The sequence below is a fragment of the Marmota monax genome, unplaced genomic scaffold (assembly GCF_021218885.2).
Source record: "Marmota monax isolate L192 unplaced genomic scaffold, Marmota_monax_Labrador192_F-V1.1 WCK01_AAM20220418_F8-fsc00021, whole genome shotgun sequence".
Taxonomy (NCBI): domain Eukaryota; kingdom Metazoa; phylum Chordata; class Mammalia; order Rodentia; family Sciuridae; genus Marmota; species Marmota monax.
In genome coordinates, this window is record NW_026695228.1 from 23860238 (window position 1) to 23881292 (window position 21055).

General features: G+C 40.7%; 2 protein-coding genes across 2 annotated transcripts; both read right to left on the reverse strand.

Annotated features, from left to right (window-relative positions):
* Positions 1–2227: 2227 nt before the first annotated feature.
* Positions 2228–3300, reverse strand: LOC124087848 (olfactory receptor 7A17-like). Its single transcript, XM_046436984.1, has one exon. It carries the CDS (start codon positions 3298–3300, stop codon positions 2371–2373), a length of 930 nt encoding a protein of 309 aa, XP_046292940.1. The 3' UTR covers positions 2228–2370.
* Positions 3301–9576: 6276 nt separating this feature from the next.
* Positions 9577–10500, reverse strand: LOC124087704 (olfactory receptor 7A10-like). The gene has a single exon (XM_046436672.1). The coding sequence runs from the start codon at positions 10498–10500 to the stop codon at positions 9577–9579; it is 924 nt and encodes a 307-aa protein (XP_046292628.1).
* Between the last annotated feature and the right edge of the window lie 10555 nt (positions 10501–21055).

The window sequence follows — 21055 nt, forward strand, 5'->3', positions numbered from 1 at the left end:
GAATTCAGGATGGTAAAGGGGAAATGCTGGGGACTGAAGTGGAGCAAAGGATAGTTTTTTTTCTTGTATAATTGTATCAAAATGGACCCCAATATGATGTTTAACTATAATGTACTTCTAAAAACATAAAATATATCTATAAAACTTTTAAAATAAAATTTTAATGAAAGCACTGCATGACCATCAAATGGAAATAAAAGTATCCAGCGTCATAAAATAACTCAACTGGGGCCAAGATTTAGTCTTGATAGAGAGGAAAAGGAGATAATTTCTAGAGAAGACCATCTGAGCTGAGGCATGGGGAGAGCGAGTGGGTGGTCAGGGATGGGAGGAGTTGGGGAAGTTCCCTTTCTCTGAAGCCCCACTACAGTTTCTGTCTGCACCGCATTGCCCCTCACCCCCGAAGCAGGCAAGGCAATGATAGTGGAACATCAGGTGCCAAAAATTCTTAGTCTGGTGTTGGTGTTCTTTTCCTTCTCCAACAATTTTACACTATGTGAAAACAAGTCTTCATCACAGAATCCTGCACACCCACCCAGTCCCACAACAACATAGACACCACATATAAGAATGATAACACTCATTTCTAATCGATAGTTTTTATCATAAAACATTTATTAAGGTGATTTTTAAGTTTCACACACCTTACAAAGCATGAGATTGTGAAAAAATATGTGGAGGAAGTAGGAAAGAAATACAAGCTCAAGGAGAAAAAGGAAAGTTGTCAGGGTTCCTACTCCTAGAGAAAAGCTTATTCCTGTATTGTTAACTTTTCTCATTTACAGGTTTTTATTACATTTTGTTTGTGATCAATCGTAGATGAGCATGCATGTGCAAGAAAGGACACAAAGAGATCCATGCACTGTTCATAAACCCACAAAACTAGAGGACTTTATCACACCCATGATATCAACACTGATAACATCAAAATACAGAATTGTTCCATCACCCAAGATTCCTACTATCACCCTTTAATAGGCTCGTCCAATCCTCCTTTCCTGGTGCATGAAACCTAAGAATCACTATCTATTTAACTTTTGTATATTGTTATCACTTCAAAGATGCTATCTAGAGTATAAAAATAACCACCCAGAACAAATGATAAGTAGACACCAACTCACCATTGACAACACCAATAATGAGTGTTATCATTCTTGTACACTGTGCCTATGTCTCCGGGGGCCTTTCTAGCCAAACACTTGGTAGGTGTCATGGACACCAAGCTGACATAGAAGCAGGACCCTTCCTATGAGAGCAATGACAGAGCCAGGCAGTGGAAGGATGTGTTCTCTTATTCTATGGCACAATGGGGTAAATACAGCTAACAATAATGCATAATATACCTCAAAATTCTTAGAAGAGAGGATTTTCAATGTATTCATTATAAAGAAATGATTGTTGTTTAAATGATGAATATACTAACTATCTAGGGTTGCCCCTTGTCTCATGTACACATGAATCAAAACACATTATTTTTACTATAGATACACATAAAATGAGATTCACTGTGGTGTGTTCATACATGCACATAGTATAGTTTGGTCAATTTCATACTATATTAAGCTAATTTTTAAAACACCTATTAATAAATAAAGGAGAACTGGGGATGAAACAGGAAAGATTTGGGGCCAAAGTTGAGCAAATTATATTTTATATTTGTATGATTATGCTAAAATGATCCCTGATGTTATATATAACTGTAATGCACTAAAAATTATAACGCACAAATGTACAGCTCATAAGTATGTAGAAATATTGTGTCAATTGAAAAATTAAATAAATTACTCTTGTAAACCACAGTGACCAGTTCTTCAAAACACTACTGTGCTAAAGTCTACATTATCAAGCAGAGGAGTCCAGGTCGTGATATCCAAAGGAATGAGAGATACAAAAAAGAAAAACTGACCTTTGATTTACCTCAATGACAAATTGCATTAATTGCGTCCTTAGTCAACTCTACCTTTCTTCCCTGGGCACAGTAAAACTCATGACTATTTTAACAGTAAAATGAAAGAGATATTATTCAATAAACTATGCCATGGAAGAATTGCTTATTCTTAAAAGATCCTTCATGGTCTGTGACATAAGTGGAAATTTACAAATTCTTCTGCTCCAATATTTGGAATAATTGTGGAGAATCAGAACAAAAAAAAACAAAGCTAAAACCTGATGGATATCAGAATACAAAGCTTAATAAAGACATTTGGAAGTATAGACAGGCGGAAATCGAGTTATGAGAACTCCTTGAAGCAAATGGAAGGAGAAAGTTGCACCTTCACAATCTCATCAAAGAACAACTATTTCTGGCTCTAGGCTTTGCTTCCTGCAGTCATGAGCACGTGCTTCTGAATCCCTAGGGCAATGGATCTTTTACACCTTCCCTCCAAGGAGCCTTAACAGGGCCCTCTTTACATCTTTATTCCTCAGACTGTAGATGAAAGGGTTCAGCATGGGGGTGACCACTGTGTACATCACTGAGGCTGTTGCACTGGAGCGTGAGCTGTGGGATACAGCAGAACTGAGGTACACACCCAGGCCTGTACAGTAAAATAAGGAGACCACAGAGAGGTGGGAGGCACAGGTGGAAAAGGCTTTGTACTTGTCCTGAGCTGAAGAGATTGCACGGATGGAGAAGACTATCTTGGAGTAGGAATAAAGAATGCCAGCAAGGGGACAAGTAGCCAAGAGCACAAGTGCAAAATTCATCACTATGTCATTAAGAAGGTTGTCAAAACAGGCAAGTTGGACCACCTGGTTGAGTTCACAGAAAAAGTGGGGGATTTCTATGTCTCTGCAGAAGGACAGTCGCAACACCATTAAGCTTTGCAACAAGGCATGCAGGACACTCAGGATCCAGCACACCAGAACCAGCAAACCACAGAGCCTGGGATTCATGATGGCAGTGTAGTGCAGTGGGTAACATATGGCCACAAACCTGTCATAGGCCATCACACCCAGGAGGAAGTTGTCCAACTCTACAAAAACCAAAAAAAAGTACATCTGCGTGATGCAGACTTCATAGGTAATGGCCTTGCTCTGTGTCTGGATGTTCAGCAGCATCTTGGGGATGGTGGTGGAGGTGAAGCAGATGTCCACAAAGGACAGGTTGGAGAGGAAGAAGTACATGGGCGTGTGCAGGTGGGAGTCTGAGATGATGGCCAGGATGATGAGCAGGTTCCCCAGCACAGTGACCAGGTACATGGAGAGAAACAGCCCAAAGATGAGGGGCTGCAGTTCTGGTTCCTCTGAAAATCCCAGCAGAAGGAATTCTGAGACCCTTGTATTATTTCCTGGTTCCATCTGGTGGATATGACTACCAAAAAGAGAAGAATAATACTACTTATCATCACACATATGGACACTACTGATATGGCTGAAATGTTACAATTTGTATTTTCCAGTAAATAAATTAATTTCTGTTGTATCATGGATCTGGTCAATATTGTTATGAATTCCTGTCTCATTCTAAGCCTCTCCCAAGGAGTTCATGCATTGTATAGTTTTAATGAAAAATTACTTCTTAGCATGGAGGAGCACATGCAGAATGCTGGCCATGTTCCAGGCACTGTCCAGGCCTCCATAACAAAATTTCCTCATCCAAATAATGGGCAAAGAATGTACGCACATAGGCAAATCACAGTCTATTGCATTTTTGAGCTCTTGATATATAGCATATATCAGCATGTGTGCCCACTCACTGAAGTATACACATCAAACACATATGGTCCTCTGAATATTAATCATAACTTTAAAAAGTTGCTTTAAAAAGAAATACTCACATTACATGCCTGATGATGAAGCAGATATGATAAAAACAAAGGCAGATAAAATGGAAACAGCAGATAAGAGGTTGTATTTAAGTGTTAAATGTATTTAAGTGTGTGTGTGTGTGTGTGTGTTTTACTGGGATTTTACCAAGGGGGTTTCCTGTGTTAAACAGGAGCTCAAGGGCTCTAGAAATAGCTCACATCCCCAGCTCCTAGGACTGCTATTTTTTGTAGGTGACCAGAAGCTCAATAGAGAATGTGATGATTGAACAGAGTCCTCGGGGGACAGGGCAGGAGCCAGCAGGCCAGCAGGCAATTTTACCTGGAAGAATGAATTGCCAGTGCAAAGGCCTGAGGAAGCAGTGTGTTTTGGATGTCCAAGGGCATCGAGGGGCCAGGGTGAAGAGGTAAATGAGAAAGAGGAAGAGTGATCAGAGATAGTGTCAGAAGATGCTGAAGAAGGAGGGGCCTCCTTGATGGAGCTGAATCTGCATAACAGGGAGCTCTTCCTCCACACTGTACCCTCTTGCATATTATTAAATTCCTTCCCTAAGCATCTTTTTGAGTTGAAATGGACATGCTACTTGCTACCCTTTACTGTTGAGTTGAACTATGTTCTATGACCATCACCCTGAGTCCCAGTGCCCTGCCCTAAGGCTGGCACACATGCATACACATCACACCATCACCCTTATGGCCACTGACCTTCACACCACACTGTTAGACTCCTTGTGTATACAATGCCAGCTGGCCAGATCAAATTACCTTTCCCCTAATGTAGAAATGGCAGAGAGAATATCCATTTTTTAAGTCTCCCCTGGACAAATAAACACAGGGCAAATGCTCTTACGTTTTGCTAGATTACACCCTGCATTTAAAGAAACACACATATGGGGAAAGTTGTCAATAGACAGGAAAGTAGTGGGATGAAATGGACACAGGGTGGGAGGGGTGAGGTAATCAGCTCAGGGTCCCCGAAAAACCAACAGGAGGAAACCGCTCCCTTGGTTCCAGCAGCATTCCAGCCCAGTCTGGCTCCTGGGCACCCAGCAAAATAAGAAAGGTGCAGAAATAAACACATCCAAAGTCAAAAATAGAGATGTCTTTATGGTTTCAAAGTGATATAGAAATGATCCAAAGATAAAAGGACAAAGGGGAATAAATTAACAATTCTCAAAAGATTCCATAAAAGTACAACAGAATCTTGTCATGATTTTATATGAAAGAGAATGCCATGTTTTTCCTGTGCCTCTTCCAGGTCTCCTTGACCAGTTGGTTTTTATCTGGTGGCTGAGGAGTCCTCTTCCTCATTTTTCTCATGTGATACCTTTGTTGTTTTTTTTTTTCGGAGGGGTGTAGATTTTAATTTTTTTAACCAAAGCCCACAGGTGCACCCTGGCCCTGATTCTGGCCTTCAGCCAACGAGCAGAGGTCTCCCCAGCTGTTCTACACAAACCCATGCACATGTCATGACCCTCCTGTCCTTTTGCTCCCTTCCCATGGCTGCGGGCATTGTGTTAGAACACATGTTTCTCTCTATTCTCAGTCCATGACCTGATAAAACCAGATACAGGTGAGCAGAGACTTCATCTGCTCTGTTCACCTTTTATTTTCACAAAGGTAAAGAAGTCTATCTGCAATTACTAGAGAAAAATGTGACAGTAGTAAGTTAGGCAATTCACAAAATGCAAGGAGAATGCAACTAAGCTCCATAGAACTGCTTCCAAACAGTTGTGTTCAACAAATTGAACGGAGCCTCAAGATCTAGCTGAAATTAGGTGGCAGTGTGGCTCAGTGGTAGAGCCCTTGCCAGTATGACCAAGGGTCCAGTTCCATCCCTCGCAATGCAAAAGCAAAATTAACTGAAACAAGACATAAAGCAGGAACAAGTCCAAGATATCAACATGAATTAATAATTAAATTGACAAAATATTTGGCAGATCAGAATATAACATGCAATGTTCCTATAATATTCTGACAATAAATTCTCTGCTATCACTTGTTGAATGAATAAAGAATTGAGTCTGAGTGTATGTCAACATTTCATATATGATAAAGTTTCATTTAAATTTAGTAGAAGATTAGACTGTGGATTAAATATTCACATAAATGTCTGTCTGGAGGAAAATGAAGTTGGCCCCTACCTCACATGTTAACAATCACCAAACAGGTGAAGACCTGAGTTTAAAAACACACAGTGTTTTTTCAATGATTCCTAAAGGTGATGCCTTTTTAAGCAATGAATCTGATCAGAAAACAACAAAAGACATAGTAAGCAACACAGAGATACGAAAACAAGTTGGAAATGTTATGCAATGTGACATAGCACTAGAGGTGCACAAGAATGTTCACTACCATTGTTATTTAAATCAAAGTCAGAAAAAGAAAGAGCATTCATCACTCATAGTTTCAGAAAAGGCAAATACAATTACTAGATAGACTAGAATTTAAATTAGTTACATATTTTCACACTGTCCCAACTAAAATATCTCTATATGCATTGAAATAGGCAGTCTGTAGAAGAAAAGAATTCAAATAATCTCATTTAATTATGGTTTTCAATGTTACTATAGAGAAAACAGTACTTTAAAATCCGTGCTCCATGAACTTTTGTAGTAAGATAATTTTTGCAAGATCCTTAACCAGTATTTTTGTAAATAATAAATAAAGTACACTCACATATTTCTCATCTTAAGCACACACATATTTTAAAACTGCCCTAACATAACTTCTTGTCCCTCCGCTGTTAATCCCTATTCCTCTGCTCCCTTAATTCCAAAGATCCTTGGGCCCCTGTTCTTTCTGTGGAAGTTCTGGACGCCTCCCTCCCATCTTCTCTTCAGCCTCTGTTAGCTCCATTTCACTGTCAGCAGTGAACCCTGCATTAACCAGTGCAATGTCCACTTCTCAAATAACTGTTTTGAATCAATGCAGCCTGTAACATCAGGACAGTAGGTGGCCATAGCAGCCCTGCTCTGGGCTAGGTAGGCCTGGGTCTCCACTGACCTCAGCTAAAGAGTCTCAGGTTCCATTCTCTCTGCTGCTCTCCTGCAGCGTCCACTGAGCTCTCAGACTCACCTGGAGACCAGCTCTGGGAGGAATGTCTCCCTGTGGAAGTGCAAGGTCCTGCCTGGGTGGGCTTGATGGTAACTAAAGCTCTGTCCCTGGATAACACAGCAGGAAGGAGTCAAGTGCTGGGCTCCTGGGCACCCAGACCTGAGATCTCAAAGGACATCACCACATCCTGTCCAGCACAGGGCTGTGCACTGAGGGACCACATCAGATCAGAGAGCCATAGCTCCCTATATATCTGCTCATTAGATCATTTCTCTCTTGTTCCCCCGAGGGACACTGGCCTGGAAAGACAGGAAATTCTTCCTGTGGATTCTCTGTTCCCAGGAGACCCATTTATAATCCAGGGAACCTAGTGTTTATTGTTCCTCCATGGACTCACCTGCCTTCCAAAGGTCCAGCCTCCTGGCACTTCATCCCTCCTGTGACCCAAAGCATTTTCTAAGTCTGACAGTGATGAGCTCATCTTGGTTAGAGCTCATGTGTCTTCACATCATGGACCAATGGTGTGCAAAAAGTACCAGGAAAGAGTCATTGCCATCTTAACAAGGGTAAGAATTGTGGTATAAAGCCTTGGTCATTACACTTCTTGCCTTCATGATCAAAACACTATCAGGAAATTTGTACTTTTAACAGAAGTAATTTGTACTTTTAACAGGAAATTTGTACTTTTAACATTCAGCCTCTCATTTTGAAATATTTATTAAGATGAGTTGGTTAGTTTGTATGCACCATAGCCTAATGCTAACACCTGATAGGAACTGGGCAGTTTTACTTTTACTGAAGTCTATTCTATGAAGTCTGTTTTATGTGTTAGTACGATTATGAACTACATCTCCATGGCAGAAACAGGGCTGACAAAGGTTAGACATCAGGTAGGGACTGACCAGACAAGGTGGCACACACCTGTCATCCCAGCCACTCCAAAGCCTGAGGCAGAACAGTTATAATTTCTAGGCCAGCCTCAGAAACTTAGTGACACTGTCTCGAAACAAATATTTTCTATAAAGTACAAATGGGACCTTCATTTGAATATATAATATTTTTTATAAAGTACAAATGGGACCTTCATTTGAATTTTGACATAATATCCCCAGTTCTCAAGCTCTGAGCCTGTGGTTCTCAACTGGAGATATTTTTCTTTGGCAATGTCTGCAGGGGGTGCCAATCAAATATGATGCACAGGAGAGATCCCTGCCCCCAAATGTCAGCAGAGAGGAGGTGATCCAATCGAGGTCTATATCAACTTTGTGATGCAGAGGAATTTGCAGGGGTGCAAATGAAATGAGAATTCTGAGGCCATAGTGGGACTCTAGTCCCAGGAACTATGCATTCTAGCATGTGTTTCAGGTCCAGGTCTGTGGACGGCACTCTGCATAGAAAGGCTGTGATGGTCTGTGAGAGTCAGGGGTAGGTAGGTTCAATTCCTCTCCTCCCAAAGTGGGCTTTGGATGTGATCTCAAAAGTCAGAGTATTCACTGTAACAATTTTTGTGTTTTGTTATTATTATTATTATTATTATTATTATTGTTATTATTTTGTGGTACTGGGGAGTGAATCCATAGGTAGTCTAATACTGGGATCCATAACCTGACCTTTTATTATTTTTTTTGAGCCAAGGTCTTGGTAACATTCCCAGCCTCAAAGTTGCCATCCTCTGTCTTCAACCTTGGATTCAAGTAGCTGGGATTAAAGGTGTGCACCCCCTATCCTGGTGAATAATTTACTCCAGGGATATGAATGACAACTCATAATTCTTTAAAAAGGCATTTGGTAGGCAGCATAACCATCTCAAAAAGAAGTCTATATCCTACTCCATAGAGCTTTTGAATTTGTTGGTGTAAAAACAATTTTTCCAAAACCCCAATAAAGTACACTCACATATTAAGTAGTAATTATCAAAAAAAGCATTTTTCTTTTTCAAATTTTTTATTAGTGCATAAAAGTTGTAGATAATATCTTGGTTCATTCTGAAAAGTCACACATGCATGGAAGATAATTTGCTCCACTTCGGTCCCTGGTTCTTTTCTTTTCCATTCCTCTCTTTCCTCTATCTCTTCCCTTTCCTCTACTCTACTAGTCCTCCTTCTAATATTTACAATTTTTAATTATTGCTTTATAAACGTACATAAAGGTGAAACTCACAGAAGTATATTCATATGTGTACATAGCATAAATTCATCGATTTCATTCCACCATTTCTCCCTTTTCAAGTACCAATATACAAACACATGATAAGGCAAAACTGTGACCTTGGATGACTTTCTATTACATGTTGCAAGAATTGCCTTAGTTCTGAAGGATAGGTTTTAAACAGAGAGAAGATTATGCTTTCATAGAGGGAAAGAAACATGATTAATCAACACATTATATGTCATGAAGGAAGATGTTAATTAGAAGAATTTTTGCTAACCCATGAGAGAAATGGTAATTTTAAAATATTTCTGGTCTGATTTTCAAAATAACTTTTGGAATAAATTTAGAAAATCAGGACAACAAAGCAAAAAATTGTTGGATTTCAGAGAGTTTAGGAAGCTTAATAAAGTGAGTTGGACATATAATTGTATAGAGAGTTTGAATTCAGAGTCATGAAAACTTCAGAAAATAGAATGGAGACATGATGAGCATTTCACATTCACAAAGAATAAACAAAGAATCACAACTTGGGGCTCTGAGACTTTGCTCCTGCAATCAAAGTCAGGTACTAGTGAAGCCCCAGGGCAAGAGGCCCTCATAGTTACCCTCCAAAAAGACTTTTCAGAGATTGTTTTATGTCCTTATTCCTCAGACTGTAGATGAAGGGGTTCAGCATGGGGGTGACCACGGTGTACATCACTGAGGCTGTTGCACTGGAGTGTGAGCTCTGGGCTGCAGCAGAACTGAGGTACACACCAAAGCCTGTGCCATAAAATAAGGAGACCACGGAGAGGTGAGATGCGCAGGTGGAGAAGGCTTTGTACTTCCCCCGAGCCGATGAGATTACACGGATGAAGGAAGCGATCTTAGCATAAGAGTAAAGGATGCCAATGAGGGCAATAGAAGCCAACAACAGGGCAATAAAATACATCAACATGTTATTAAGGAAGATGTCAGAACAGGCAAGTTGGACCACCTGGTTGAGTTCACAGAAAAAGTGGGGGATTTCTAAATGTGGGCTGAAAGATAGTCGTAACACCATTAAGCTCTGTAACAGGGCATGCAGGACACTCAGGATCCAGCACACTAGAACCAGCAAACCACAGAACCTGGGATTCATGATGACAGTGTAGTGCAGTGGGTGGCAGATGGCTACAAACCGGTCATAGGCCATCACAGCCAAGAGGAAGTTGTCCAACTCTACAAAAACTAAGAAAAGGCACATCTGGGTGATGCAGCCTGCGTAGGTGATGGCCTTGCTCTGTGTCTGGATGTTCAGCAGCATCTTGGGGATGGTGGTGGAGGTGAAGCAGATGTCCACAAAGGACAGGTTGGAGAGGAAGAAGTACATGGGCGTGTGCAGGTGGGGGTCTGAGATGGTGGCCAGGATGATGAGCAGGTTCCCCAGCACAGTGACCAGGTACATGGACAGGAAAAGGCCAAAGAGGAGAGGCTGCAGTTCTGGGTCCTCTGCAAGTCCCAGAAGAAGAAATTCTGAAATTCTTGTATTGTTTCCTGATTCCATGGAGTGGATATAACTACCAGAAAGAGAAAAATAACATGACTTCTGATCACAGAGATGAACAGCACTGGTATGGTTAAAATGTTACAGTTTATATTTCCTGTCAGGACTGGATTCCTACACTGTGTTTATGCATCTGTCCTCTTAGGACATTCCTTGAGCCATTACTGCTGAGGAACTCCTGTCCCGCTCTGATTCTTTTCTCCAGAAGGTCACTTATTCTGCAGTGCTAGTGATAAATTATTTCTTAACACTGAAGAAGTTTAAATGGAGTGCTAACCACGTCATAGGAACTGTCAGTACTCAAATAACAAAAGCTCCTACATCCCAATAATAGGCAAAGATTATATACAGATAAGTAAATCATAATCTATTGCCTTTTTGTGCATATTCTTGCACATGTTAACTTGTTACCTTTGTTCTCCAGATTGTACACATTAATCACAAGTGGTTCTTTGAGTATTAATTATGCCTCAAGAAAGCTCTTTTAAAAAGAATCTTATAGCATGTCTGATGGTGAAGGAGCATGAGGGACATGAAGCAGATATGAAGGAGAGAGCAGGGCTGGGGATGAAACCCAGGGCTTCCTGTGTGCTGAGCAGGCACTCCACCACAGACCTCAACCCCCAAGACCTAGTGCTGCTATTTTTAAGGGTGTTCAGGCAAGATCAGCAGAGAACGTAACATTGGAACAGAGACCTCAAGAGGGTGGTGCAAAAGGCAGGAGGTCATCTGCTGGGGTTTAGCAGAGAGAATAGTCAGTGCAAAAGGCCTGAGACAGGAATTTGTTTCAGGTGTTCAAGGGCCTCAAAGACCCACTGTGAAGAGGCCAATAAAAAAGAGGTATGTATGTGTAAGGTTTTTCATACCCAAGTGTCTTTATATAAATAGCTTTATAATCAGCTACCTGATGATAAATATAATATTGCTCATTTACATTTTTATAATACATTTTATATGTGTTATTTTTTTAAAAGGTATAATGACAAGATACGGTGTCAGAGGACACTGAGGAATGAGGTGGTCTCTCTGCTGGGGCTGAAACTGCCAGACACCAAGTGACCTTCATCCCCATGATGTAAACTGTTATTCTTGTTGAAAGGCAGCCTGGGAAATGAAATGGACAGGCTACTTACGCCACCAATTGTCACATAATAGGAATTACCTTGGAATAGGAGTCCAGTGCCCTGCCCTGAGCATGATGCACGTGCACACACACACACACACACACACACACACACACACACCACGACACCGCTGTGGCCTCTGACCTCACCACTCTGTTAGGCCCCTAGTGTATACAGTGCAAGCTGGCCAGATCAGATTAACTTTTCCCTGATGCAGAAATGGCAGCCAGGACGTCCTTCCTATAAACTTCCTGTTGAGAAGTAGACATGGAGAAAATACTGTTACAGTTTGGTAGATTACGTTCTGCATTTTAAGAACATGAGGGAGGTGGTGGGAGAGAGAGAGAGAGAGAGAGACCAACCAATACAGCAAAGAATAGAGAAATGAAGTGGGCAATGGTGGCTGGGGAACAAGGCAATGACATCGGAAGGTCCCTGAGAGACTGAAAGGAAGAAAATGCTCCTTGATTCTGGCTCCAGCCCAGGGACCACCCCCTACAGGTCCTGCAAAAATAAGAAGAGAGAAAGAAATGTATCCAATGTCAAAAGTAGCGATGTATTTATGGGTTCCATACCTTATAGAAATATGACCTCACAACAAAAATGACCAAAGGTTACAAGTTAACAATTCCTCAAAGAATATATGCAAGGGACCACAAGTTCACCATAGTTTGCCTGGAACTGAAGAATCTGGTTTTCCTGCACCTGTCCCCTATTTGACTGATTGGTTTGGAAATGGCCCAAATGGATGAGCTAGGCACCTTTCTCGCTTTGCTCATGTGGTATATTTTTTGGGTTTGGGGATTTAATCTCTATTTTTATTTTTTTTTGAAAAATACAATGGGTTTTTTCCCAACCCTGGTTCTTCTCCTTGTCCAACCTGAAAATGTGGTGACAATTCCACCCTGATCTGTCCTAATGTGATGCCGACGGCACTGTGCCATGACAAGTGTGTACTGTTGTTGTCAATCTATGCTCCTGTCATTCAAGATGCAAATCAACAGAGATGCGCCCCTTGGTGACCTTTCCATTTTCAGAAAGGTTTGCAAAGTTTGGTTCAGTGACACAAACAAGTGTAAGAAAGTGAGAGACTGAGTATAAATACAAAGAAGATGAAGCTAGACTCACTAGGGCTGTTTCCAAAGAACTGTGTTAAGCAAAATTGAATGGACCCCCAAAATGAACTAAACCAGAGGTTTGGGGTGAAGCTCTGTGGTGGGAAACCTGCCTCGCATGGGGGAGCCTGGGCTGGATCCTCTGCACTGCAGAAGAACAAAAAGTAACAGATAACTAACACTAGACAGAGAACAGAAAAATGTTCAGATTTAAAGGTGGAATAACAGTTACAGAGATAAAAGCTTTGACATCTTAGAATATGGCCTACAATGTTCCTGTGATACTCTGGCTTGAGTTTGAGTGTATGTGGATGTTGCATCTATGACAAAGGTAGTGAGAAATGTTAGAATAAAAATTTAGATAAATGGCTGAATGGAAGGAAATGACGTTGGACTCCTCCCTTGTATATGTTAACAATAATCAGAGAAGTTAAAGACCTCAGTGCAAAAAATACGAATTCACTTTAACTAAACATCTAAAATTATATGTAAAATCTCCAGTGAGCAAAATCATTAAGGCAAGAAACCCAGGAATAAGACCAACATATGACACTAAATAAAATATACATTTTTATGATCAAATGTATCATCCCAAAAGTCAAGGAAGAAACAATAATTTGTAAAAAAAATCAGTCAAAATATTGACACTGGTAGAAAAATGGGCCAATAAGAATAACAGGGAAATCAAAAAGTTGATGAAATATACAAATATTTGCTAAAAGTTCAAAAAAACAAGAAATATTTTTTTTCATATCCTCTAGCTACAGAAGATCTGTTCCACTGATGGGGGTTGGGATTTTTAAACAGAAGAAAAGGGGAACCCTAATTTGGTGGCAGAAATGTGCCCTTATGACAGGTATTGGGAACAATCTGAAGACAGCCATAAATAGTAAAAGTGCAAGTATCTTTAACTCAACGTCTCTCCATCTCTCCTATATTGACATCTGGGACAAGTGATTCTTTGAGGTGGGGGCTGTCCTGTGCACTGTGGGATGGTGAGCAGTTTCCCTGACCTCTCATGACCCCTCCCCTGTATGACAACCAAAAATGTCTCCAATCCTTGCTCAGTGTCCCCCAGGGGACAAGTAACACTCCTGGTTGAGAAGAACACTTTGAACTTAACAATAGCAAGATATTTTTGCAGCATTGGTATAATAGCATATTAATGAGAAAGACTATGAATGTCCATCAAAAATATGAGTAGCACAGCCTCATTGTGCAAGATGGCACATCCTTTGAAAGGTCTGATTTGCATGATATTAGATGAATTTGTAGGAAGCTGATAGGAATGATTGAGTGAGGAGGGAAGGAGGGATAATTTAGAAAGCATTCCACACTAAATACCCAGAGCGTTAACGATGGGCACAGGATCTCATTCAGACATTTGTATTAAATGTGTATGTGAGTGTAGGCCGGCCTAATAGAGAGAGAAAATGTGTTAGAGTGAGAACTAATACAATGGAGAAGGACAGGTGATTAAATTAGTGCGAGAGTAGCAGTTTTTTTTCTTTAGAGTAATGATTTTGTGGGTTTTATATTTTATTTTATTTACCACATCATATCAATTATTTTTTATGTTTGGTTTCTGTTTTGGCATTTTGTCTTCTTTTGCAGTGCTGGGGATAAAACCCAGGGCCTTGCACATGCAAGGCAATCGCTCTACCACTGAAGAACATTCTCAGCACAGTTCTTTTTTATTGACACATAACAGCTGTACAGGTGACTGGAGGAGTGTGATTTAAATACGTGTACACACATGCAATTCTCAAGCCAGGGTAATGATCACTTCCCTCCCCTTAAACATTTATCAATTTCTTGTGTTAAGAAACTTCAAAATCCACTAATTCTTTATAAAAATATATAATCAAACACTCACTTAGCATATTGTAAGTAATTTCGTGATTTTATGATAAAGATCGTGGATGTAAAATATGGGATACCTTGTTGTGACCTGTAATCCTCCTCCTGCTTCATACATCACCAGGACTTATTCCTCCTGTGTATCTGTGTACAGGTGCCCACTGCAACCTCCCTCTCTCCCCTCTCATCCTACTCTTCATGACTTCTGTGACTGTCATTATACTCTTGATGCTATTTTTTTAAATGTTCTCCAATTTATTACCATGAACTCTGTGTCTGTTAATGGGGTTCAGTGTCATACTCCAATGCACGCATGCAGCATGCACTGATTAAATAAAACTGAAGGAAAATAGAAAACATCTAAATCATATAACATAGAAATTACTTAATGATATCAACATGGGTTACTAATTAAAGGTTAAATTGCCATAGACTTGGAAATAACAGGGTTCTGAAATCCATGATGGTAACAGTATCTAAAGTGTTAATCTGTCTCATATAAAGATATCTGTACTTGATATATTTAATAATGACACAACGAGCTATAATTAAATGGAAAAGAAGCATGAATGCCTTCCCAATGAGGGCTGGAGGTTTTGCCTCCTATTCTCCCTATATTTGTTCATTAGGCTCATTTCTAATCAGAAAAAGCCAAAATATAATAAGCAATAACAGAGATGTGAAAACAAAGTTGTAAATATTAGCATTAAGGTGCACAAGAACCTTCATGATCTTTTTTTTATTTAAAGTAAGGATACACAAGTAAAGAATATTAAATTAATACTTCAATTCTTTTAGGAAAAAAAGCAATGTGCACACATAATATGATTGATAGATTTGGCACAACGCATTCACAAATTCTTACATGTTCTCCACAAATATCCCTATGTATGCATGAAAGAACTAAATGGGAAACAGGCAGTTTGTGAAAGAAAAAAAAATAAATCTTAATACTTTGTTTGCAAGAATATTGCAAAAGGCAGCAGGAGGGAGCTAATTTTTCCACCTCCACATACAAGGGCATTACTTGCTTAGACACTTGGCCTCACAGTACTAACTGGCTACCAAACCACAGACACATTCAGCCTCACAGGTATTCAAATCTCTTCAAAGTAAGGGTCGTAGGCATCTCTCTATTGACCTATGAAATCATGTTCTTTAATATGAATGCTCCAGGACAGAAATAATACTTTAAAAAATATTTGAACTCCTTTTCTCCTGAACTTTTTCTGTAAAATAATATTTGCAAGCTCAGGATCTTTTTCAGCAATATATAAACATAATCAAGTATGTCAGCTTTAGCTCATCTTAAACACAAAGAGTCCTAACTTCACTTCATGTCCCTCCACAGTTAATCCCTATCCTCTATTCCCATTCATTGCAAAGATCCTTGGATCTATGAGCTTTCTCTGGGAGCACTGGGATCCTCCCTCCCATCTTCCCTTCAGCCTTTGTTAGCACCATTTCATGGTCAGCAGTGAACCCCATGTTAATCAGTGAAATGTTCACTTCTCATTTAGTTGTGCAAAATTGTGACTTAATCATCAGGACAACAAGAAGCCACAGCAGCCCTGCTCTGGTCTAGTTGCCCTGCCTCTCCCCTGACCTCAGCTAAAGAGTCTTGGGCTCTATTCTCTCTGCTGCTCTCCTGCAGTGTCCACTGAGCTCTCAGACTCACCTGGAGACCAGCTCTGGGAGGAAGGTCTCCCTGTAGAAGTGCAAGGTCCTGCCTGAGTGGGCTTGATGGTGACTGAAGCTCTGTCCCCAGAAAACACAGCAGGTAGAAGTCAGTGTCAGGTCCACAGGCAGGCTGAAGACCTCAAAGGACTCCACCACGTCCCATCCCGCATAAGGTGTGCACTGAGAGAGGACATCACAGCAGAGAGCCACAGCTCCCTATATCTGCTCACTAGGCTCATTTCCCTCTCGTTCCCCTGGGGGACACTGGCCTGGAAAGACAGGAAATTTTTCCTGTTGTTCTCTGTTCCCAGGAGACCCATTTATAGTCCAGTGAAACTAGTTTATATTGTTCCTCCATGGTCCAGAGGTCCAGTCTCCTCTCATAGTCTGACACTGATGAGTTCATCTTGATTGGATCCCATGGATCTTGAGAGCAGGTATCTGTAGTGGGTACAAAGCACCCTGAAAATTGTCTTGCCATTTTTAACAAGAGGGAGAATTGTGCTCCTCTGTTCTAAAGGTTTGGGAAATACACTTCTTGCTTTCATGGTCTGTTTCTCAAGACTAAAATATTTTATAGTTTTTACAAAAGTGAAAAAGTGCTCATCTTAATAATAAGATATGCATTTCATTCTTTTTGAGCACTATGGAGATTAGTACCCTGTAGGAGTTGTGAAATTTGATTTTTTTATCCTATTGTGTGAGATAGTTGTGCTATTATGAACTCCATTCTCCAGTGCAGAAATGGAGCAGACAATGGTTGCCAATCAAGTAAGCGATTTGGCCAGAACTTGAATTCTGGAATAATGGTTCCAGTTCTCAAACTATGGTTCTCAACTAGAGATATATTTCCCCTGGGAATAGTTGGCAATGTCTAAAGGATAATGCAAAGAACAAATCCCAACACAAATAATTTTCTGACCCCAAATGTCAACAGTGAAAAAACATTTTAGACCAATTTCACCATGCATAAGAATTCAAAAGCATTCAAGTTCAAGTGTAAATTTTGAGGCCATAGTTCTGCTGTATGTCCAGAGGCTCAGAATCCTAACCACATCATATTAGGGTTAGAGGACCAAGTCCAGAATTAGGGTGCAGCTCAGTATGTACAGCATTAATCTAGCATGTGCACATCCCTGGGTTCCATTCCTAACACCCAAAACAGAAAAAAAAATCACAAGTGTGGATGGTCCTAGGTCTTCTCCACCATGAATCATCTTAGCATACCATTTTCAAAGAAAATTGCATTGGTTGCTCTCAGTGGTGTTGCAGATTTTGTTTTCAAGTGTTTTTTTTTAAAGGGCCTGGGGTGACATTAGCTAATATATTTTTGAAAAAGCCTCTCTGTAGCACAAAGTATATGGGGTCTCCAAAAGAAGTCATATCACATATGAACCTGCTCTATTTCTCTGCATTCAGCTTCGTTTTTCATTCCACATGCAAAAGAAATCATGGAATATTTCTCTTTGTGGCTCTGACTTAATTCATTCAGTATGATGTCTCAGTTTTCAGTCTGTTCTTCCAGTTTCTTGAAAAGTGACATTAGGTTATTTGATACCTTTCCTTTTTTTAATTATAGGTGTTTATTGTTTGATGGTATAAAATTAGAGATTTTCACATATTTCCTTACACAAACATTTCTACACACAGATGCATAGAGGAACTAAGAAGCAGCATCAAAGTGGGTGAAAGTGTTCATTTTTCTATGAAAAAAAATGCAGTAATATTATATAGAAATCAAAATACTCTAACCCAAATGCAAAAAAAAAGAAGATGGCAGAGAATTTGCAAAAGAGAACATCAATAGCTAACAAGTCCACACACGTTTTTAACCTCACAGGTTACGAAATAATTGCAAAGTAGAGCTCTTTAACACATCCTTTTTCACCTAATAATTATTTTTTTTTCATGTGAATACCCAGTGTGAAAGAAGATACTGTGAAATCTATGTCCCATGAACTGGTGTAAAAAGGTAGCATTAACAAGCATTCTCTTGTTCTGGAACTTTCTTGTCAATATGGAAACATAGTCAAATATACCCTGTCCTTAAAATTTAGCAGATACGATCCACATCTCTGCATATTCCTACACACCTAATACTCTATTTCTCTACTCATCTTAAAGTTTTTTTAAAGAGAGAGAGAGTTTTCAATATTTATTTTTTTAGTTTTTGGCAGACACAACATCTTTGTTTTTGTGTGTGGTGCTGAGGATAAAACCCAAGCCGCATGCATGCCAGGCACTTGAGCCACACCCAGAGCCCTAATCATCTTAATTTCAGAATTTCTTGGACTTAGTTCTACTTCTACTGGAAGCTCTGTATGTTCCCCAAGCCCTCATACAATTGAGCACCTATTACCATTATTTCATTGCTAACAATGACCCCTGCCTTTTTGGGTTCAATGTTCACTTCTTTTTTCACCATCACTAGTAAATGTGTTAATGAATTAAGCAACAAAGCACAGGGCTACAACTGTCCCCCAGATCTGGGTTAAGCTGGTTCAGCTCTCAGCTGACTGTAGGTGAACAGTCTCAGCCTCCCTTGCCACGGGTCCTTTCCTCAAATGTGTGGCAGGCTCTCAGACTCACCTGGACAGGATGGCTCAGAGTGTGTTTTTTTGTGGAAGTGAAAATTCCTCCCTGGTGTGGGGGGGAAAGGCACACTCACACATTGCTGGTGGGACTGGAAATTGGTGTAACCACTCTGGAAAGCACATGGAGATTCCTCAGAAAACTTGGAATGGAACTACCATTTACCCAGCTATCCCACCCCTTGACAAATACCCAAAGGATTTAAAATCAGCCTATTTCAGTGATGCAGCTACGTCAATGTTTATAGTAGCTCAACTAAGAATAGTCAAGCTATGGAACCAACCTAGATGCCCTTCAAATCACCATGGTTTCTACCATGGCTGATACCACTAGCCTCTGCTGTTCTTAGTTCTTAGTATCTTTTGGCATCTTAAGTGTGACAATACCACCAGCCATCCTTTCTATGTGAATATTATCTTTTTCTTTCACCTCTAATGCATTGCCACAGATGCTTCCTTGGATTTTATGGTGTGTAGATAGTTGTGTCTACCTGGTTTTAGGTGGGATGATGAAGCTGTTATATCCTCCACCATCCTGATGATGTTCTTCCTGAATGATCTTCAAAGAAAAAAAGCCTGTTCAATGATTGCATTCAAAAACCCAGTTCCACTTACAATAAAGTTTAGAGCTCCAGGGCTCTTTGGGAGTCTACCTAAGGCATTTGGCCTTCTTTTCTGATGGTTTTACACATTAAAATAATGAAAAATGTATCCTCACCCAGAGGTTAAAGTGGAGCCACAGACTAGGTTCTATGATCTACCACAGCCAGAGGAGGGAAGAGAGAGTGTATTGATAACAAGATAAAGGACATGGATAAAATAAGCACCTTCCAGTTTTCAAAGAACACTCCTTCCTGGTCTGTAGACCATGAAAACACTCAGCCACATGGATCTCAAACAGAAATCTCTGCACGTTATCCTCTTTTGCTCTAAAAAAGGATTTCACAGGGCTGTTTCCTGTAATACACCTTAGTAGAGACTCATGTCTACATGCCCTATGTGAGTGAGGAATGGCACCCTTCCTGAGGGGAAGAGAATGGGCAGTGAACCCAGGGGTACAGCATGGACCAGGAAAGTGCTCCAACTCTTGAACACCTGGGCATTGGGAGCCCCCAGTAGGTTGCACCTTCTGAGGGCCTCACCTGTTGGCTACTCCTTCATGCTCAGCACAAAGACGTGAAAGGAATGCTTGGTGTCCTACTCTTCCAATTTTGTGGAACTGATTTTTCACAATGCTTGGCATGGCCTGTAAAAGGCAGTACCCTGGAAATTGTTAGAGATGGTCCTGACTCTCTGGCTTGGAATACTGAGGACCACACAAGGGACTTGTTGTGAGCCTGTTGAGGAAGCTGTGGATTCATGCAGACCCTCACCTGCACAAGCTGCTCTCTTTATACTTCTCTAACCACACACCTGGAACCCTGTCTACACTGCACCTTTGGTAGCAAGGACAGAAGCTGTGACAGTGAGGGAGGGGGGCTAGGACAGGTGTGTGTGAGCTTGGAAACAGTGTCTGCTCTGATCTGTGACAGACACACTCCGAATCACTTATTAAGGAGGTGCTCATGGGGAAAGACAAGGATCTGCTGAGATCAAGTCCAGGGAGAAAGCAATGCCATGAGCCAAGGGCCCCAGGGGTAAGGAAGGTATGTGTCCCAGGGATACAAAACTGGCTGCATGCAAAATTATCTTTCTAGTTTGGTTTTCTCACTTATGGAAACTCAATTGCTCAGAGAATAGAGCAACAATGTAACAATTAATTTAATGAGCATTCATGAGAATTCAACCTCCCAGGCCCTGGAAATAGTAAATATGCCCCTGATCCTCTCAACCACAGCTCAGCTCTGCCAGGAATGAGAGGCTCCACCTGGACCTTGAAGAGCACTCATGCCTGAGGCCACCTCCTGCATTTTGTCAGTACTGAGCTGACCCTCATCACCCAGGGAAGGAAGAGCAGGACCTCACCACCCCAAGGGCTGCTGATGTAAGAGCAAGTGGGAGGCAGAACAGCCTCACAGAAGGAGACTTGGTGGCTCAACTGGGGTGAGGACGGGCCCTCACCTCAAGCAGTCTGTGCAGTCAGCTCCCGTGTCTCTCGACTTCTCTCCCTCTCCCTCCCCTCTCATCTTACTTCTCTTTTCTGGTACCCAGATCTGAGCATCTCTCACCTTCCTGATGGAACTGA